This window comes from Argopecten irradians, chromosome 8, assembly GCF_041381155.1.
Source record: "Argopecten irradians isolate NY chromosome 8, Ai_NY, whole genome shotgun sequence".
In the NCBI taxonomy this organism is placed as follows: Eukaryota; Metazoa; Mollusca; class Bivalvia; order Pectinida; family Pectinidae; genus Argopecten; species Argopecten irradians.
In genome coordinates this window covers 33,938,151-33,960,610 of record NC_091141.1, presented here as the reverse complement: position 1 = coordinate 33,960,610, position 22,460 = coordinate 33,938,151, and the positions used below count along the sequence as shown (strand labels likewise).

Genomic DNA, 22,460 nt, shown 5'->3' with positions numbered 1-22,460 from the left:
GAAAAACAAGTTTGGGCGGTGTACTCAGACCAGATTTCATGATATAGCAATAGACAACAGACAACGTGATAAGAATTTCGCCATATTTTTTTATTCAAATTACAATAAATCTTAACAATACAAACCATTCATCCCAACGCTCCGGCAGAAGCTCGCATTTAAATATATTGATCCGTGAAATGTTTACAAATGGTTAAATCATATATAAATATACCCTTAGAGCCAGATAACGAACATTAAAAACCGCTGAAATTAATTTCTTTTTCTTATACATTAGTTAAACTCGTGACAATTTTACATGCGTAAATCTCCACACACTCGAAACATTATACTATTGTTTTTTTTTTTTTTTTTTTTTTTTTTTTTTTTAAATCTACCAGCCAACCAAGCGAAAAAACGCAAAAGAAAATTAAAAGTTTTTTGTTTCTAAAGAACAAAAGCTTTCCAGAAGTTCAATTTGGAATAAGGTAAGCACATTTGTTTCCTAAAAATAAATAAAAAGGTATTTACTTGCAGCTGATCAAATTTAGAGAAGAGTTTTGTTTTTTATGGATTTTACATTATTGGGAATGGAAGGAAGGACTATTTTCCGTGTTGTAAACATCTTAAGTTCCTAAAAATATAATTGTGTTTGTTTTTCACTTATGGAACCTGAAATCTTCCAGCGCGCTGACGTAAAATAGATAAAAATACAACTTTGTCATATCCATAACACTCGCATTTGTTGTAAGAAATAACTTATATAAATATACGTACATAAAAACGATTCAAGTACACATGCATTCAATTCCAGACGCTTGCATTCAACATGACCGATATACCATTTACTGCAAGTCACAAAGTAACTGGCTGTTATTAGATATTGATTTAATAATAATAATAAAAAAACCCACACGAACTGGAATGTATTCATTTGTTTCTTTATAAACATTGAGTTTATTTTACTAAGATAAAGTCAATAAAAGTCCTTAAAAATGTCTGGTAAAAACATTAAAACACGATATAAATTAGTAATATACAATATATACAAACATTTGTAAAATTATATAACAGACATACCATATCAGGTATTTATGGAATTGCATCAGATATTTTAACATTTGCTTATTTCAAAAAGTTTTATTTTTAAATTATTACTTTTCAGGCAAACTAAGCTTAAAATATTTCCATCAGGCAGATGAATAATGATGGATGATAATTTTTTATAAACTCTATATATGGCCGTTCTTATTTACATTGTACTAGTCTCGATTTCTCGAAACAAACTGAAGTCAAATATTTTACTATAAGTTACATAAGGGTAAAAACTTAAGTTCTGACTGAAGTCTGCACTTTTGTTTCGAGAAATCGGGGCCGAATGAAATAAAAAGACAGTCAAATCACTCTCTGACATCTATGTCAATTATATGCATTTCAGTTCAAATTTGATGGCATAACCAGAGAAAAAAATCTGAAAATCTTGCGACACTTGCTAAGGAAGTGAAATTAAGCAAACACTCTATGGAATTCTTATACTGTTTCGGATCTACATTATATTATCAATTTTTTATCAAAATTAGTCTAATACGGCTCAGCTGGTTATTTTTGGGGTTCAATCTTTTCGCAATTTAGACTAATAGCATGAAAGTAAGATTTTAGGCATTCGAGCGAAAGAAGGGGAAGTATGAAGAATTGGCACGAGATATCAGTGCCCTAGCTATAGGGTGGAGTGTTTGGGTCTTCCCAGTGGAGATCGGATGCAGAGGATTTCCTGCACATTCAACATGGAGAATGTTTGCAGCATTGGGTGTAAAGAGCAGAGACAGGAAAGCAGCAGTGGACCGACTGTCAAGAACAGCAGAGAAGTCGTCCAGCTGGCTGTGGTGGAGACGACAAGACATGAGCTGGAAGCTATCCACAGACGGGTAGTGATTTGGCCAATCACTGTCGACTCGCCATCATGAGGACGTTCCAGGTTAGGAGTCGAAACGTTCAGGGTGAGGTGGACCTGGCTGATGACGTCTGTGGAGCTTCAGTCCAGGGATTGTATTTAGGTAATTAACTATACTGGGCTACCAGTGACTTCCAGGAGAGACTGGATGGCAACCAAGAACATATTGGAGACGCTGGAAAGACAGATGACATCTAGGAACAGACTAGTACCAGGGTGTAGTGAGGCAGCTTCCCACTTCACAGTATCCGTGAAGGTACAACCTACCACCAGCTACGAACACATATACAGAGCGACACCATCCAGAGTCTTCCGAGAGGAGGGAGGATGAAAGACTCGAGAGGAAAGACAACACGTTCAATGGACTTTGACTGGAAAGGAAGTAAAGATCAAGTGCCACTGTGGAAAAATCTGCAAAAATCTTCGAGGCTTACGGATCCTCCAGGCGTAAGCGAAGTGTCAAACTGAGGAGAAACGGCAGCAGCGCACAGATATACCGTCTGGTGAGACACAGGAGGTTCCCAGCCAGGATTTAGACCAAAGTGCTGAGGAGCTCTCCGCTGCTGTGTCGTCACAGCGAGACACCGCGAGTTCACTTGAGGGAGAAGATGGACTAGAGCAGATGAACCTACAGTCGAAAGGAGGAGAAAGGTGAAGTGACCTCGCATAAACAACAAGGACACATAGAAACAACTAGATGAGGACTTGGATAGTGGAAACAACACTGCAAGGTGGAGTGGAGAGAAAGGTAAAGTCCTTGACAACAATTGTGTACACATTGGGATGTAAAAGAATTGGCACAGAGAAGCAGAAAAGGCAAGGTAATACTCGCCAGCCGAACAGAAGGGAACACCAGATCAGCAAACTGAGACGGGAGCTGAGAAGGTCGAACATCACGAAGAGGATCGGTTTGCAACAACTGAGAGACGACCTCAGAAAACAACTGAAATCTATTCGAAACGCTGAGAACACCAGGAGAAAGAGGCGAGAGGCAGCAAAGAAGAGGGCTATAAACTATTATTAGTTCAATTTTCCCCGAATGAGCTGTGGAGAAATATAGTTGCATTCCATGGTGTTTGAAAATGCAAAAGTATTAAATATTCTTCCGTTGCATAGAAATCATGTTTGATATGAAAATATTCTATTCATTTTTGCATTAACAAACAGTTATATGTGGTAAATTCATTTTAGCCAAAAAATGATTTTAAACAAGAAATTACCGTGATGAACTCGAGCATTTAAAAAAAACTATACTAAAGATATACAGAAAATGGCATTAGCACAATCTTATTTAAGAGCAACAAGGAGCCGCAAAGCTTGGCATTATCCCCCGCGCCCAGTTGTGTATGAAAGCTCAAACATAAAATAAATGAAGCTCATTGTAACTAAGAGTTTAAATCTTGATACAACTAGAGCACTAGAAATAAGTTTCCATGGTAACAGAAAAAGAAATAGAAAGGAAACTTTAAAGTTCCCATTTGCACAACTAGAGCACTAGCCTAACATGTACAGAAAGTTTCGTGTAGCCAAGTTGAATGGTTTTCGATTATAGCCCGGAATAGAAAGGAAACTTTAATAATATGGTATTTTTTAATAAATTTCCATGGTAACAGAAAAAGTATTGAAAATGAAAGGTTCCCTTTAGCAAAAGGCACAACTAGAGCACTAGCCTAACATGTACAGAAAGTTTCGTGTAGCCAAGTTGAACGGTTTTCGAGTTATAGCCCGGAATAGAAAGGAAACTTTAATAATATGGTATTTTTTAATAAGTTTCCATGGTAACAGAAAAAGTATTGAAAATGGAAGGTTCCCATTAGAAAAAAGGCACAACTAGAGCACTAGCCTAACATGTACAGAAAGTTTCGTGTAGCCAAGTTGAACGGTTTTCGAGTTATAGCCCGGAATAGAAAGGAAACTTTAATAATATGGTATTTTTGAATAAGTTTCCATGGTAACAGAAAAAGCATCGAAAATGAAAGGTTCCCATTAGCAAAAGGCACAACTAGAGCACTAGCCTAACATGTACAGAAAGTTTCGTGTAGCCAAGTTGAACGGTTTAGGAGTTATAGCCCGGAAACGATACTCGGACGGACGGACGGACGCACGCACGGACGGACGGACGGACAGAGCCCAAATCAATATCCCCCGCAAACGCGTTTCGCGGGGGATAAAAAGAGCAAAAAAACTAATTGAAAAAAATGGTCTAACGTGAAAAATGTGAAAATTTAATTACCGCTAAAATATGGACGTGTGCAGTTTAATATGCAGTAACATAACGTTTACAGCTGTCACAGGCTGCAGTATAAAGACCAGCACATCATCGACAAGTCATATAAAGTGGCGTGATCGCATTCATAATCTGTTAAACATATTTAGCTGAGGTAGGATAATTTACACCACACTGCAATAATGCAGCTGTTGTCATTGCATATGTTACCTGAACACAAATAGACTCACTTCATCTTCTTTGTAGCTGACTGAACATTTATCTATAGTTGTTGTTTTGTGATCCTAATCGTATTGTATTATAAATTTGCTTTTCAATTTAACTATTGTAAATGGATGAATAGGCATCAAGAAGACATATCTGTTGTGCATTCATCTTAAAAGTTCATTTCGAGGTTGTGTATGATGAGAGAGGTAGAAAAACACGTGTTAAATGCAATACTCTTACAACTAGATTATTTATCACTCTTAACACCACCTCTCGAATTACAAATTTTTCAACCCTTTAAAAGTGGTCTTTGTTTTTCCTAAACCAGAAACACCATATGGACGGTCCGTCAGATTGCTTGTTATATCTTATTGTGGAATGTAGGATTTTGTCTTATTGGCCCCAATTATTTTCTTTAACTCTTGTAAAACTAAGGTACGAACTGTTCGATTTGAGGTAATCACATCTCGCTAGTTGCTATGTCTCGTCTCCGTGTGAACGAAGATGCACCGTATTAATACTGTTTCTCTTCCATTTTTTTCAATTTAGAATAACTTCCACGATCTAATGTTCATTATACATACATACTGTATGCGATATCAAACATATTGGCCTGTTTTGACAAGCTCTGGACGACTGTGGAGGAACAATGTTTTTAAGTTACCGAACACCACCAAAATGATCCTGATTGTTCATGGACAACCAACAAACCGCCTGCAAACACTGTTTCAGAAATGCTCCATCGCCGCCATTACAAAAGAGACGTCAACTCTCCTTTTATCTGTATTGCACCACATTAACAGATAATCCCGAGAAAAACGCTCTTTAACAACCACATCCGTTCATGTAATCTTAGCAATCTTGGGCAAACAGTTGAAAAATTTGACAACCCAATGGAGGAGAAAATTCCACATAGATCTTGCTATAGTGACGCGATTAATCAGAATTCGCCAAACAACGATGATGAAGAGTGTATTGGTGGCAAAACGCAGTCGTTGTAGCCTGTAAAATAGAGAAACAAAATAAATACACATATACATGTATACTGTAAATCGCCTTTCTTTCGCAGATTCTTAATTCCGCGAAATCATTTCAGTTTTAAAGCATTTTCACTCAGGTTAAGTTTCGTGGTTTTAAACCTGAAAGTAAATACCTTTTATGATAATTGTACAAGAATGGTGGAATATTTTGATTCGCGTAAATAAACTTTCGCAATTTTTTTTTTGATCGCAAGATTCGTGAAAATAAATCGCACACGAAAGAAAGTTGGTTTACAGTATTAATATCTTTAGTTTGCTTATAAACGTAGTTTGTGTCCTTCTATATTCAAATTATCAGAGAAAATCGGATATCACTTACGTTCGATACGAAATGCGTGGTGCATTGATAAATTCATGTCGTCATTATTAGCCAATCGCAATATCTTGGAGTAGTTTCCGCCAATATTTCCGAAGATTGTCGGAAATTTATCGGTAATGTTACATTTGCATTATGAGCAATAGATTTACTAATTTTGGAGAGCGATTTTCTGGGGGCAGCCAAAGGCAAAAAATTAAAAAAGTGTAATGAGTTATTTTTTGCAACTCTAATAATACATCATTTTATGATATTTTGGTTGTGATTTTCTCCATTTCAAAACCTCGAAAATTCGACAAATAAAAACAAAACTGTCAGAGTCAAAATAGATGCATTGTATTTCATGTTATATCTTTTATTTTTGATCAGTAAAATCCTATAATCAACGAGATAACTGATATTCACCGTTTCAGTGTTGTACGAGCTCTAGGTAACTCTGCTAATTCCTCTTTCATAACATAGCATTTAATACCAAGACAATAGGACTCTATGTAGCTCGGCCAGGATATATTCCGGGGGTCAAAATCAAACGTCTGAAAATATATAAAATACATCATTATTAAAGACCATTTGAAATATATACTTAAAAAGTAATCACCAAGTATCACTTGAAAGTTTTCTGATATCAAACAAGAGGCCCAGAGGGCCTGTATCGCTCACCTGGTTTGTAATGCCAAGTAATGTTCTGAATACAGGTTCATTGTTTCTTTTCTGAAGGAATTTTAATATTAACCTCTAAATCCCCTATTGGGCCCCACCCCTCCCGCCCCCAGGGGGTCAGAGCCAAAATTTATACAAGTTCTGTTCCCCTTCCCCCAAGGATGTTTGTGGCCAAATTTGGTTACAATTCATTAAGAGCTCTAGGACAAGTAGAGATTTAAAGGATTTACCTCTATTTCCCCTATTGGTCCCCACCCGTCCTGCCCTCAGGGGGCCAGAGTCAAAATTTATACAAGTTCTGTTCCCCTTCCCCCAAGGATGTTTGTGGCCAAATTTGGTTACAATCCATGCAGAACTCTATGACTAGTAGCGATTTAAAGGATTTACCTCTATTTCCCCTATTGGGCCCCGCCCCTCCTGCCCCCCGGGGGGTCAGAGCCAAAATTTATACAAGTTCTGTTCCTCTTCCCCAAAGGATGCTTGTGGCCAAATTTGGTTACATTCCATTCAGAACTCTATAACTAGTAGCGATTTAAAGGATTTACCTCTATTACCCCTATTGGGCCCCGCCCCTCCTGCCCCCGGGGGACCAGAGCCAAAATTTATACAAGTTCTGTTCCCCTTCCCCAAAGGATGTTTGTGGCCAAATTTGGTTACATTCCATTCAGAACTCTATGACTAGTAGCGATTTAAAGGATTTACCTCTATTTCCCCTATTGGGCCCCGCCCCTCCTGCCCCTGGGGGATCAGAGCCAAAATTTATACAAGTTCTGTTCCCCTTCCCCCAAGGATGTTTGTGGCCAAATTTGGTTACAATTCATGTAGAACTCTATTACAAGTAGCGATATAAAGGATTAACCTCTATTTCCCCTATTGGGCCCCGCCCCTCCTGCCCCCGGGGGACCAGAGCCAAAATTTAAACAAGTTCTGTTCCCCTTCCCCAAAGGATGTTTGTGGCCAAATTTGGTTACATTCCATTCAGAGCTCTATGACGAGAAGCGATTTAAAGGATTTACCTTTATTACCCCTATTGGGCCCCGCCCCTCCTGCCCCCGGGGGACCAAAGCCAAAATTTATACAAGTTCTGTTCCCCTTCCCCAAAGGATGTTTGTGGCCAAATTTAGTTACATTCCATTCAGAACTCTACGACAAGAAGCAATTTAAAGGATTTACCTCTATTTCCCCTATTGGGCCCCGCCCCTCCTGACCCGGGGGATCAGAGTCAAAATTTATACAAGTTCTGTTCCCCTTCCCCCAAGGATGTTTGTGGCCAAATTTAGTTACATTCCATTCAGAACTCTATGACTAGTAGCGATTTAAAGGATTTACCTCTATTTCCCCTATTGGGCCCCGCCCCTCCTGCCCTCAGGGGACCAGAGTCAAAATTTATACAAGTTCTGTTCCCCTTCCCCCAAGGATGTTTGTGGCCAAATTTAGTTACATTCCATTCAGAACTCTATGACTAGTAGCGATTTAAATGATTTACCTCTATTTCCCCTATTGGGCCCCGCCCCTCCTGCCCCCGGGGGACCAGAGTCAAAATTTATACAAGTTCTGTTCCCCTTCCCCCAAGGATGTTTGTGGCCAAATTTGGTTACAATTCATGTAGAACTCTATGACTAGTAGCGATTTAAAGGATTTACCTCTATTTCCCCTATTGGGCCCCGCCCCTCCTGCCCCCGGGGGACCAACGCCAAAATTTATACAAGTTCTGTTCCCCTTCCCCAAAGAATGTTTGTGGCCAAATTTGGTTACATTCCATTCAGAGCTCTATGACAAGTAGCGATTTAAAGGATTTACCTCTATTTCCCCTATTGGGCCCCGCCCCTCCTGCCCCCAGGGGATCAGAGTCAAAATTTATACAAGTTCTGTTCCCCTTCCCCCAAGGATGTTTGTGGCTAATTTTGGTTACAATCCATGCAGAACTCTAGGACAAGTAGCGATTTAAAGGATTTACCTCTATTACCCCTATTGGGCCCCGCCCCTCCTGCCCCTGGGGGACCAGAGCCAAAATTTATACAAGTTCTGTTTCCCCTCCCCCAAGGATGTTTGTGGTCAAATTTGGTTACAATCCATGCAGAACTCTAGGACAAGTAGCGATTTATAGGATTTACCTCTATTTCCCCTATTGGGCCCCGCCCCTCCTGCCCCGGGGGGGGGGGGGGGGGGGGGGGGGGGGGACAGAGCCAAAATTTATACAAGTTCTGTTCCCCCTCCCCCAAGGATGTTTGTGGCCAAATTTGGTTACAATCCATGCAGAACTCTATGACTAGTAGCGATTTAAAGGAAATGTTGACGGACGGACGGACGGACGGACGCCGCGCCATGACATAAGCTCACCGGCCCTTCGGGCCAGGTGAGCTAAAAACAACCATACGTGAAATCACAATTAAAAGTACTGTATATATGATTAGAAATACTAAGTATGTCGGTAAGTTAGGTCAATTGTAGAGTGAAATGGAATTTTAATCTTACAGTTTTGTTTATAGGTTAAGGAAATGATATCAATATTTACACGTACGTCACATATTTTGAGAAATATTCACACTAGTCATTACATATCCGGTGTGTGTAAGATTTAGTAATAGAATCTCATCGAGATATCTGTGTGGATATATCTAACACATTTCCATCTTACCGGAACAAGACAGCATGCACGCCAAGAACAATGGGACTAATTCACGTACCACGTGATATCTGATAACGTTTGTGCGGGACTATTGTTTCTATTGGTGACGGAATGACGTAAAAAAATGATATCACACGCTAACGTTATTTCAGCAAGAAGATTAAGAAGATTACAAAGAGTTACGTTCTATCACCACTGGAGATACTATTCCCACACAAATGTTATCGGGCTACAGGTGATATGTTAATTTGTCCCATTATATGATATCACGACAACAATACCATGACGTCAAAAAGATAGTGTGTTGACATTAGGCCAAAACTATTTTAATGCATCGCATCAACATTTTCATGTATTTATGTAATGTCAACAGTAAATACTTCACAAAATGCATTGGACAACAGAAAATAATCACTTATTCCTTTTGAAGTGAAACAGAGTGGATTTCACCCCTTAATATGTCAAACACTACGGCAAGCCTACTACTTCAAAACTTCAACCCTCAAAAGAGTGAGCAACGATTACCTGTTTATCCTCCGGAGACATGGAGGCTAACAGCATGTGGAGATTATCAGATCGGAACTCCCAATCGTTGTTTGTGAAGTAGGCTAAAGTAGCTGTAGCCTTTCTTAGGCGGTCTTCAATTTTGCGGAATCTGACAAATACCAAACAAAAGCTAGAATAGTAGACTTTCAAAACAGTTAATGGAATCTGTTACGTCGTTAAATAAGTAAACAGTCGCACAATTTAGATGCAGTCTTTAAAGATGCATCAAAATTAGACAGGCATGTACGGAAAATCATCAACGCTACACCTAACACAAAACAATATGTTGTCTTCAATAGAATATCTTGGAAAAGAAGAATTAATTGAATTATACTTCTATCAAGATTCCTTATTAATTAAGTCCTCCACTGGAATACATACAGGAAATTAAGGACTTTTTCCTAACTTTTCTTATTATTTTCTTTTTTAAAAATGAAACATTTTTAGAGTAATATGGTTCCACTTATTATATACTCTGGATATTTGTATGGCAATAGATTTTCGTTATTTCTTATCACTCGCGAAATATGCTAAATCTAATCGCACGCGAAAATAAGTGTGTGTTCAGTAGGCTAAAATTTCCACACCTCGAATAATAAGAGTTAACCAGTAACATTGATGCAGACTTACATAGGTTTCTTCCCTGTACTCCACATGTAAATATCCAGGAGGTAGGAGGGCAACACCTGGTTAAACAGGACGTTAATATCGTGCCATAGACTGTAAATAAAACCAGTTCCAAAAAGATGACATTTTCATTTTGTACAAGAATGAATACTAATCAATACAATCATGTTATGAATACAAACTGTATATAACATATTACTTAAAATGTAGTAGGTTTTCTCACTCACCTAATTCCGTTATCAGTTAGACAGATTCACGCGTTTTTGCGCTCACTTTTGTTCTCCGCAAACACCTTTTAAAATCATCCCTCCCCTTACCCTGATTGTATTAGTTGCGTCAACACCATGTTAATTCATTTTTCAGTGTAATTGAAGCTATTAATAAAATAATTTGTATAAATTGTGGATTATTTGAAATAGTTCGGAGAAAGAGGTTCTTATTTTTTTATAATCTTGAATAACTTATACTTCGACTTATTTGTTAATTATGGTATTATCGCAAAGCTCAAAAATTTAAAAGGAAAATTAAAGAAACATGTTCGCGGAGAAAGCAAAAGTGCGCAAATACGCACGGGCTCGTCCCTACGTGCAACGAACTTTCTTTAACCTAATATTTCATTCTTCATTTTTCAATAGAATTCAATTGTTTCTATCATTATGTAATGTACATTATATTGGTTTATATCTACATTAATACAGTTAATTAAAGTTTGTCAAGAAGGACCAGCTTTTGTGAAATGTCGAAGTTTTTTTCATGATGGACATAATTTTACATTACAGCATATTAAATAAATCAATGAGAGAATGTGGTAAAATTTGAGCATACAAAAATTACGTTTTCGGTGACAATACAGTGGTATCAATCAGACGTACTCACACACATTTGGTGAACATCAGACTTGGTACTCGGGTGACCGTATTGAAGGGATTTTTTATAGAGTAACGCTTGGTGTAGTCCTCTGAAGGGGAAATAGGACAGTGCTTTGTAAAAATATATACAATGGAAACTCGAGAATCCGAACACTTTGCGTACCCAACCAAAATTGTCCGGATTAAAAATTGTCACGAGTGCCGGATTCAGATTAGCTAATCAATAATCGAATGTGTTCCAATTAGAATGATTCGTGCGCTATGCTTCTCCATACCTAGTACAGTGGACTCGAAGCCGATAGTCCGGAAAACGCACCATCCGGACGAAAATACCAGGAACCGATCTGGACGTAAGAAAACGGAATCTGACAGTTAGGATTATTAGTAATGCAAACAGTTTGTGTTGGGACGCAAGTGTTTGGAATATCGAGGTTCCAGTTTAGTAACATATTCTTCAATGATAGCATCTTTCATAATTTCACATTCATTTTTCTGAAATACAACACATTAATAATATTGAGAACGTTCTGAAAATACATCACCTGCAATTTACTTCATATATTATAACCATTCATGTTGATTATGGATGTGATATGCTTTTCAGGGGTTGACCTAATTCAGTTGGTTCTGTCCCCTGGCCGAGACACACCAAAGTCTATAAAAATGGTAGTTTCTGCTCCTACTTAGCGATCAGCATTAAAGCTATGGAATGAATGGTTCGCCCGTTGTCAGTATAATGTGACCGGGTGGGAAGTGTTGCTTGGTGTCTTCGGCGGCATGCCTCAGTGATAGAGCACTATACATTTAAAAAGGGGAATAGTTCCACAATACAAGACACAAAAAAATAAATCGCAGTCTCCCAAAACACGCACAACGCACTCATACAAGCTACACACCGCATACATGAGAGACCGTCCTTACATGACCATGGCTGTTAATAGGACCTTAAATAATCAAACCAGTGGCGTAGGAAGATGAAACCTAATGGGGGGCAAAGGTCCTAAATATTTTGTAAACTCCCCTGCACTCCGCACCTACATGAGGAGATTAATTCAACACACAACCATATATGCTTTATATACATTTTCATATATCATTATATATCATTAAATATAATCCTTGTACACATCTATAAACAGTGGCATCGCTAATAGGAAATTTATGAATAAGCAAATTGGCCAAATTGGCGTGCGAGCGCCGAAGGCCCAAAATTTTGTTGCAAACAAAGAAACAAAATAATTCAGCAACTCATTTTCATGTGCGCTTAAATTTCGTATATTTCGCTGGGGAATAGAAATCAAAGAAAAGAAATCGTCGCGGAAACGTTTTAACTACATTCGGAATAGCGAAGATAATTTGTCGCGAAAGAGTCGTAATGCATCATAACGCAAACTTATATCACACGAAAATACATTACATATTTGTAATTTTCTTTGTTATGGAAAAATGGTTTTATGTATTTTAACAATAATATATATATTAAGCAAAAATAAATAAATAAATAAATAAAAAGCCCAATAATACAGGCAAGTTTAGCGGACTACAATTATATAGCTTGGGGCATTGCTTTAGATATGGAAACACCTATTAAAAACCTTATTGCTATTTCAAGAGCCTGTTTTATCTTTTTCCCTTGTGGTACTGTGGACACGCGATAAAACCGCTACCGGAAACAGGCTCTTGCTTAGTATAGTTTATGCTGAAATCAAACCTAATTACTTACGTGGTGACCTAAACTATCACTTGATGCTTTTACAATGTATTTCATTTGAAGGGGCTATATATACAAATGTATGCGTGTCAAAGATACTACTGATTTACTCATGGTTGGAATAATGTGAACGGGTGACGCGTGCAGTTCGGTGTCTTTGGCGACATTCTTTTACGCTATCAGAAGAAGACACAGCACGAATATACCACAGCGTTTCTAAACATACAGACATCAATGACCCTACCTATATTATGACGTTAAATCTAATAAACCCATCCAGACACCACAGTATCTTACACACAAAAATGATGCAATTTGGGGTAGTGTCCTTTGAACATTTAAGGTGGAAGAAAACCGGCGGATCTGGAGGAAAACCACCTCCCTCAAAACTCCCGGTCAAAAGCTTCTGACGGAACATGCGGATAGTCGTTTACCTATAAAATTTCACAGTAATTATGATCATGGAAGATGCCATCGTTGTTTACCCACGTTATTAGCCTACACTATGTTGTGCGTAGTTGAGTTTAGATACTAAGGTGGTGAGATGTTTAAATTGTTCAGGAAATATGTACAAACTATGTGACTATTTTCCCGGTGTAGTAATCTGGTTGGTACATCAATTATCAATCAGAGAATGTCGTACCCATATCTCCCCAGGTCAAACTGTTGATGGATCCCGTCGTGCAATTGAACACTTTCATTTCTTCTGATCTGAAAAAAACACCATATTTTATTTTGGTCATTCTTTTTGCCACAATCGATGATTGAATATATGCTGATGATATACACTTCTCGTGCAAAGATCATGAATCAGCAACATTCTTAAAGCTGACAATGCAAGTTAAAACAATGCGTTTGAGATTGAATTGATCATAGTATTGGTATCCAAGCACCTTTTTTGGATACGGCTCTGTCATAACTATGAATGCATCAGAAACTATTTTTACATACGACACTTTATTATTTAATAATTCAATTTTGCTTGTTACGAGCATTTTCATTGGCTTAAAAATTTACTTTATCAGCCCATAAAGGAAAAAATGGCGTCACCGTTTATAACGTTGCTTCTGATTGGCTAAGATGACGGCGTAATGATTTCATAGACAAAAGAGTCCCAAAATGAATTTTGAATATTGAAGAGATTATCTTTTTAGTAAATTGAATTATAAGGATTAATTTGAATAGATTTTTTATGTTATGGAGATATAACACAAAAATCTGAGTGTACTCTCATCATAAACCGCTTCGCGGTTTATTTAGAGTACACTAAGATTTTTGTGTTATATCTCCATAACATAAAAAATCTATTCAAGTTAATCCTTAAGTACAGTATATGTCGAATACTTTCTTGTAACTTGCATTGTCAGTTTTAAGTTTAGTCATTGTTGGCCAATCACAAGTGATGTTATAAAATGTTACGTCATTGTTGGCCAATCACGAGTTATGTTATAAAAATGATCTTAAAACCAATTATTTGTTAATGGAACGTGACAATGATATTTACTACATGTTTCAATACAATTATAGAGTATATGGAGTTATGGGGTATACAGGCTTGTTTAATATCAGAACGTTACAAGTGTAAGATAAACAACTCTAGCCTTGTCCTCTGTTTGACTTTCTTTAATAAAAAATGTGTTGTGTTACCTGTAATCAATGTGTGGTTATCTACAATTAGCGATATATAATCAAACTAAGGTATTGTTTTACCTTTATCAAAACAAATATTCATTCCGTAACTTATAATTAAAACCCATAAGATATACACTATACATATGATTGCAACCACCTTGCCTTTAGATATGCTACTAATTAGTTAGCTGGTGTCATGTTATTTCCATACCCATGTTCTAAGTGGGCAGTTAACAGTAATAAATTATTTGATGTGATCCTCCTTGTGAAATACCAATATGTACATTACCTAGATTAATATCTGTAACCCAATGCATGTTATTTCTGTAAAACAACATTGGGTCCTTATGACGTCAATTGTCAATGAAGTCATAATTGTAAAATTGTAAATAGAAATTTTCGATTGTCATCTGGTGGTTGTAATTGTCTAGATTACAAAGACTTTAAAATTTTAAACTAATATTTTCAATTTCAATTTTCGTTCGCTAAAATGTTAATACAAATTATTTTTTATTTTATTTTTAATTTATTTTTGACATGCATCGGTGCGTAACATACATTGGACAACCTACATATTAAAGTTATATTGCATGCTATTTTCACTGTAACGATATGGCGCTTAACATTTGATATTTGAACATTGACATGTATCTTGATGATTTAGCTCCCCAAAAGCATATGTCGGCCTATAAGAGAGCCGAAATCTAGGGATCATATATTCCTGGTTTTGAATAAAGCGCCTTCAATCACCGCCATGTTCAGTGACTTCGGGTTTTGTCGGATTCCTAATCGTATCACGTGACTGACGTTCGATACGACCTGCACGTGGTGAGCCAGGTAACTAGTTTGTTTACGTTTTCCTTCTGGCTAATATGAGCAAATCATGCTGGTATATGTCCACAGAATGAGCATTTGAAACATCCAATTCACACATTGCCGTAAAATAGTGTGTGTAACAAATATTTTTATGTGCGAGGATTATTCTCTTTGTAGATCCAGTCTGCTTAGATTGACAACATATTTTGTTTGACCACATGTTTTGTATATGAAAAATTGTTGACATTTTCTCTTGCTTTCACAACTCTCGTGTTACTTCGAGATTGTTGCGACGATGTTTGGAAGAGTTCTGAATGATTCGGCATCTTTCGAGCCTATTTTTCACGTGTACACGTTAAAAAGATTTTTTACTTTTGTAATTAAAAAAAATCCAGTGCTTCAACTTTATAAAAAGTGGAATAATGAAAATTTAGAACTCAGACAGACGGAGAAAAATATGTATAACACTTAATCAGTTTTCATTATGACAAAAAGAGCGAAAGTTATAGACCCTACTACTTTAAACACAATGAGCGCTTCTTACTAGGTGCAATGACTTAGGTCCTGACGACGGACGATTTCTGAAAGTCACAAATGGTCGTCGATGTGAAGGCAGGGTATGATGATTCGTTCTATCTACTTACAAGTTCAACGTGGTGCGCTAGTGCGTACCATTAAATATGTAGGTAGCCTGGTAGCTCAATGAATGTTACACATTAACCCGTATCAAAAACATGATATCCAAACGTTTATTGCGATTTACCTGTAATCTAGCACCATTGTCTTACCTCTATGTACCTATGTGTCAGTGATTTACCTGTAATCCTACCCTATTGTCTTACTTTTGTGTACCTACGTGCCAATGATTTACCTGTAATCATACCCTATTGTTTTACCAGGCTGTACCTATAAATTGTATGTACCAGTGATTTACCTGTAATTCCACCCTATTGTCTTACCTGTGTGTACCTATGTGCCAGTGATTAACCTGTAATCATACCATATTGTCTTACCTGTGTGTTCCTATGTGCCAGTATTTACCTGTAATCATACCCTATTGTCTTACCTGTGTGTACCTACAAGTCGTATGTACCAGTGATTTACCTGTAATCACTACCTATTGTCTTAACTGTGTGTATCTATGTACCAGTGATTTACCTATAATCACACCCTATTGTCTTACCCCTGTGTACCTATGTGCCAGTGATTTACCTGTAATCACACCCTATTGTCTTACCTGTGTGTACCTGTGTGCCAGTGATTTACCTGTAATCACACCCTTTTGTCTTACCTGTGTGTACCTATGTACCAGGCCACAGCTATCATCATACTACAAGCCATATCTACGGGTATAATGTCTGATACAGCCCGACGGTCCCCTCGCATCACCCGGAGTACGCCCGTCCCTAACTGTTCATGAAAACAAACAAAAACCCTTATATACTGTAAACAGACATAATTTAATGTGCGATTGAACTTCGCGGATTTCCCAGGCTATTAAAATAGAGATTTTAAATCACAGCAAAACTGTTTGAAATGTAGGTAAACTGGAACTCCAGAAGTCTAGATCGCGAAATTTAATTTCCGCGAAAATGTCCTACAGGTATGAAAACGCGAATTTCAGTCGCCGCAAAAATGAGCTGGCTTACAGTTTACAGGTAACCTGTCAAAATTGGTCCCCCTGAAGAAATGGTTCTTAATATTGTATTAAACGACTCCGTTTTATCTGTTACTGGTATAAAATGCATAATAACTACGTAATAATATTCATCTTTTTTATATCTTAAGTTAATTTTGTTTCTTTTCGACACTTTTACATAGAATATTCTGATGTATAAGTTTGATAAATCGGCGAGTAAAACATTCAATTTTCAGTTTTGTAAATCACGACGTAATTATGCGTCCCAAAGGAGCATTTTACTTTTAACCATGAATCGTACATGTAATTATATTCATTATGGACCCTGTCTTAAGTGGCCACCAGTCTTATGCGACCTTTTTATTTCTCTTTGAAAGGTCCCTTTAGACAGCTTTGACTGTATATACAAACTGTATATTGCTTATTGTATGACTTCAGACAATACTATTGAAGCCTGATCGTCAGTCGGCACCAGAAGACACAGTAATGTGAAATCGACATCTTACATGATTGACGTACGAGAGCCAAAAACACAGTGTGAAACATATTCTGTGGAAAATCATTACTTCCAGGACAGTTATGACTGATGTAGGAACAGGGTTGGCGAAAACATAGACGGTAAATGGTCAATACTAATAATAGAGTTGGAACAGAAGGGGCGATAAATTGGTTAGTTCATTATCCCAGTAACGTCGTGTGTTGACGGGGTAGACAAAATCCTTCCGTTCTGAATTGTTGTTAATATGATGCATAAAATGTCAGAATACTGGAATAGTAAGGCAGTGAAATTCAAGCTTTACATATAGTGCTTTTCTTTGCTATACTAACACGGTTGCAGACGCTAATTTAACTCACATTCGATTTTGCCAAGAAGAATACCAATGACATACTTTGGATAGGTTTCCACCACAAATGCAAAACACCTAGATTATCCAGAACTGTATTATGGCTACCGGTGCAATATCATGTGAACTTCATGACATATTCGTGTGTTATTTCTTTCGTAGTTTGAAGTAATCATCGTTAGGCAATGGAACAATAACACTAATTAACATTGGTCATTTTATATTTCTGACTCGACAACAACTTCGTCAAGAACGTTTTAACACAACGGACATTTCTATAACTCCATTAACTTTGAAAACATGCGGGATGTGAAATATTCTACCCGAAGGATGACCAATTTCTGTGAACGCGAGGGTAGAATGCCACTGTCACTCTATCCCTGTATGGAAGGGTATGAATCTCCTTCATACGGACGAATGAAATACTTTATAATCTAAATAATTGATACACAGACAAAGTGTCAGTGCATTCTTGGGGGACTGGGCGTATATGGTAATAGTTAAATTAATTGTTCTCTGTGTATGGTTGCATGTGCATGTTTGTATATAAATTGTAGTTAGTTTGTGTTGGTAGAGTTTGTTGTTTGATGCCATAGACACTAAACCCAGTAATCCCTTGTGGAGTGTATCTGACTTTGTTGTATCGTCATATAGGCGGGTGCTCCGATGCCGGAGGAATTTACGTTGATACATAAATGTCTACAGGGACAACCAAAAACACAAAATAATCGTTATGTCCAAGTGGCCTTCAAACACTGCAACAAACATCCCCTCTCCCCGCGAAAGTTACATTAATTAGCGCGGCTGGTCTTTACACAGAGGTGGTCGCTAAGACAGGTTTTACTATACATACCGATGCCATAATGCCAGTGGGACCATTGTAGTTATCGATCCAGCCCTACAACATGGTAAATCATTTTATAAATGTTGATGTAAACGTGGATATTTTCGTATGTTGAAATTTTCGCTTAATGAACATTAAAACTGAGCTCGATGCGATAATGTTCGTTCTATGTTGTATTTACAAGCCAGACTTTGCAATTAAGCGGTTACCAAAAATGTGAAAATTACCACGCCACGTCACAAACAATTCCACTTTTACAGTACACAATGTATTCTTTCCTTCGGCAGTTACTATCAATCCATTAACTTGACAAAGAAAATTTAATAGGTTCAGTTAATTCATCGACCATATAAGAAGTTGTTTGAAGTTCTATTTATGTAACGCATTTAAGAAGCAATCAAGAACTTTACAGAAAGTGGAATCGCTTGACATCTTTGTACAAAATAATAATTTGAGAAGGAAGGATTCTATTTACCTAATGAACAACACACTTAATTAAATCGCGAGAACAAAAACTAAAATGTGACATTGCTTACATTATGTATTGAGCTACTTTCTATAAAAAATATTAGTATCCATAATTCTTTGTACCTCATCCAGAAATATTTACCTTTATGGGATCGTTCCAGGTAGCACATACGATGGACGGACGGAAGATGGCGGTCGGGATATTGGCGCACTCCTCTTTAACTAGATACTCGGCTATTGACTTGGTGTAAGTGTAGGTATTCGGTCGGTCACCAATCATTTTAGGGGTTAATATTTCTAAGACGTCACTGTCCATCCACCTGGGAGTCGTATTACAACAATTTGTTTTGAAATTTTGCTGTTATATAATAAGCTGGTTATTTTCGTGGATGGTTTTTCAAGATTTTGCGAGACATTGCTATGATCGCGAAAAAATGATTCACGAAATATTGAGAAATGATCAAGTCATATAGACCATAAAAACCGGATCGCGAAAATTTAAATCCGTTAAAAACACAATTTCTTATACACAGTTGAAATCGCGAAAACCCGTGTAAATACCAAGCTGTAAGATATCTTGCATATACACGTATCGTGTGAATCATAAAAATCGCGAGTTCTTCTTTTTGCAGTGTGAAACTTTAAATTTTTCCCTGTTCCCTGTAAATTATTACAAAATATCTTTCCCGTGTCACTACAATTGTAAGCCGAATACAAAACGTTCTATCTATATATGTTGTTTATTATGAATATATTTGTTCATCGTAAGGTGATCGCCTTGATAATTAGTGTCTAAGAATTTGTCACCCTTTATGTTTTGCTATAATGTTGCATTTAAAATATTTTAAAGAAAGTTTAAACTATTGCTGATACTTACTGGACAGCGTCTAGTAGTTTGTGTGGGTGTATAGGAGGGTCGTATATGCATTCCTCCACCGTGCGCTTGTGGCAGTTACCGTACGCCGTAGACACATGCAGAAAGGCCTGAACAAGGGAGAAAGAAAATCAAAGATGGGGTTTCGAGTATTTGTGCTCAATTTTCATTCTTTCGGTAAACAGAAAAATAAAGATCGGGTATAGGTTATTTTAAAAATATATACCTAATAATACCTCTTATCATAATTGTCTCAAATCCGTATGAAATATGAAATAATTACTTTTTGTTGCTTAAGTATGCTGTCAGTTATATTTCAAATTTCATAAAAGAAAAGTTCATTAACAAAATTTGCGAAATGTAAAGAAACACAAAAAAAACCTGAAAATATTTGTGGAGAACGTAAATTAAAAGTAGATGCACGGGAAATCCAGCTTTAACTTATATTCTTTCGATTTGATATGCAAGTGTAAGACTATATCGCTTGTAATTAGCATATATAGTAAGCACGTTTATATCAGAGTAATGTCCATTCCCTGTTCCTTAAAGAAGTCTGTAATAACTGTATAACGAGCTCTGCTTATAACGAAATGATTATGTTGGTCCCCAGAATTCGTTATAACCGTATTATGACTAGTAGGTATATGTTTTACATCTTTAATCGTTAACATTCATAACAAGGGATTACTTCAAATAGCAATCCAAAATATTTACAATCAAGATGAAGATGAAAAACGTTATATACCTGAAGATGTTTAAATTTCTTCAAGAGTTGTATAACCCTGTAAACTCCTAAAACGTTCATTTCTACAGCAAGTCTGAAAGGGAAAATAAATAAAATATTTAGTCATGGTTAAGCGGGTCAACGGCAGCCTAAAGGAGAAAATACGCAGGGCATATGGACAGCTTAAAGATAAATACGCAAGCTGAAGCAGTTCTACGGTCATCAATCGATACTTGAGAGAAGTTAGATGCTCCATGTCTTGACGTCGGTGCATGAAGTCCATTCACAAAGAGGCATCTCAAATTCTTTGCAGGACCATCCAGTAGATAAATTATTCAGACTAATACCACTAATACTAATTTTAACATATAATAGTTCCGCTTTACCGTCTTGCTGGACGCAGTACTCCAATTGGCATGTGCATTATGAATGAATATAAATTAGATGATACAATTACAACATTGCAACAGAAACAACGTTTCATTTTTATCAATTTTATAATGGCCATAAAACGAAATACAAAGAATACTCGTATCCATCTTTTCTTTAGCAGATGCATAGTTGACTATGGAAAAAAAGAATGCGAATTTCCAAGTGACCATCTTTTCTTAACGGTAAGTTCCCGCAATTTTGTGAGCTCAATTTTCCTTCTTTGCCGACATATTTCATTATTACATGTATTTGTTTTGATATTTTTGCAATCTAATGTAATCAAACCTGAAATTCCGCTCCATCATATCGTTGAGCATCGTATAGTGGTGCGCAATTATCAATTTAGATTAGACATATATGTTTTCCAAATTAATTCAGTATAAGGGCTTTTACCAAATGTGTAATATTCAAAATAAGTTATCAACTGTTAATTAACTATTTTCTATGTTATGGGAATAATTCTTAGGTAGTGATATATATTTAAATTATAGCTTTTACCTCGAGACACATGTACTTTATAATTGTGGTATAAAAGCTAAGTTCATAACTCATTCAACACAGAAGAACAATAGAAAAAATAGATAATAAATTTGAGAGAAAATACACGGGGCCCATCTTTAAAACTCGTTCCCCATAGTGAGTGATAGATGAACACTCCGCGACACACTGCAGATTTGTTTTCATATTACAACCAGCAGGTATTCGTACTCTTTGAGTACAGGACGAACCGTCAGTGCTGACTACAGGCAAAGATTAATATCGATTATATCATTTCCCATTTACAAATTCTGTATCATAGAGAAACCGGATACTGCACAGTTGTAAATATTCGCGGACGATCACATTTTGCATTATCAGCGGTCAAGTTTTACATTATTGGACGTAAATTTTCATTGTAAAATCGCAAAAAAGCCTCAGTGAATGAATGTGCAAATAATATGTTATATACATGAAAATAATTTAGACCGTTAATGATAAAGACGGAACCTATATATAAATCACTTTACCGTATATTGTATTATAATAAAACTCACATGTGGATAAAAATATAAGAATATTCTACCCGAGGGTCACAAAATATCGCAATACCCGCGGCTTGCCGTTTGTTTTACAGCATTTTGTGACCCCGAGTGTTTGACAACATTTTATGATCCCAACGGTTTTACAACATTTTGTGATCCCAAGGGTTTTACAACATTTTGTGATCCCAAGGGTTTTACAAAATGTTGTGACCCTTGGGTAGAATATCCCCACCCTTCCTATCCACATATCAAACGGTATTTTTTTTCACATTACTCGCCATGTAGATCTATCACAGATATCCCACCATTTTTATTTCTTTTTCTGTATAAAATTTGCAGGGAAAAAAAATCTCCCCGACATCAAAATTGCAGGTTATTTTTATAATCCCATTTTCCGGGTCA

The 22,460-nt window shown here is 36.8% G+C and overlaps 1 protein-coding gene across 3 annotated transcripts in view; it reads right to left on the bottom strand.

The window, feature by feature from the left end:
- Nucleotides 1–69: 69 nt before the first annotated feature.
- Nucleotides 70–22,460, bottom strand: part of LOC138330179 (fatty acyl-CoA reductase 1-like) — a 38,176-nt gene continuing 15,785 nt past the window's right edge. For 2 of the 3 annotated variants that reach the window (XM_069277611.1, XM_069277612.1), the window contains exons 5-16: nt 20,626–20,698; nt 19,884–19,990; nt 19,149–19,326; nt 18,548–18,592; nt 16,502–16,620; nt 13,406–13,473; nt 11,327–11,395; nt 11,059–11,140; nt 10,186–10,275; nt 9,535–9,664; nt 6,126–6,253; nt 70–5,366 (exon numbers count right to left, since the gene is read on the bottom strand). In XM_069277611.1, the coding sequence (XP_069133712.1) occupies nt 5,207–5,366; nt 6,126–6,253; nt 9,535–9,664; nt 10,186–10,275; nt 11,059–11,140; nt 11,327–11,395; nt 13,406–13,473; nt 16,502–16,620; nt 18,548–18,592; nt 19,149–19,326; nt 19,884–19,990; nt 20,626–20,698 (1,249 nt within the window). In that variant the 3' untranslated portion in view covers nt 70–5,206. The remainder of the gene's footprint in view (nt 5,367–6,125; nt 6,254–9,534; nt 9,665–10,185; nt 10,276–11,058; nt 11,141–11,326; nt 11,396–13,405; nt 13,474–16,501; nt 16,621–18,547; nt 18,593–19,148; nt 19,327–19,883; nt 19,991–20,625; nt 20,699–22,460) is intronic. The other variant, XM_069277613.1, reaches the window with a different exon arrangement.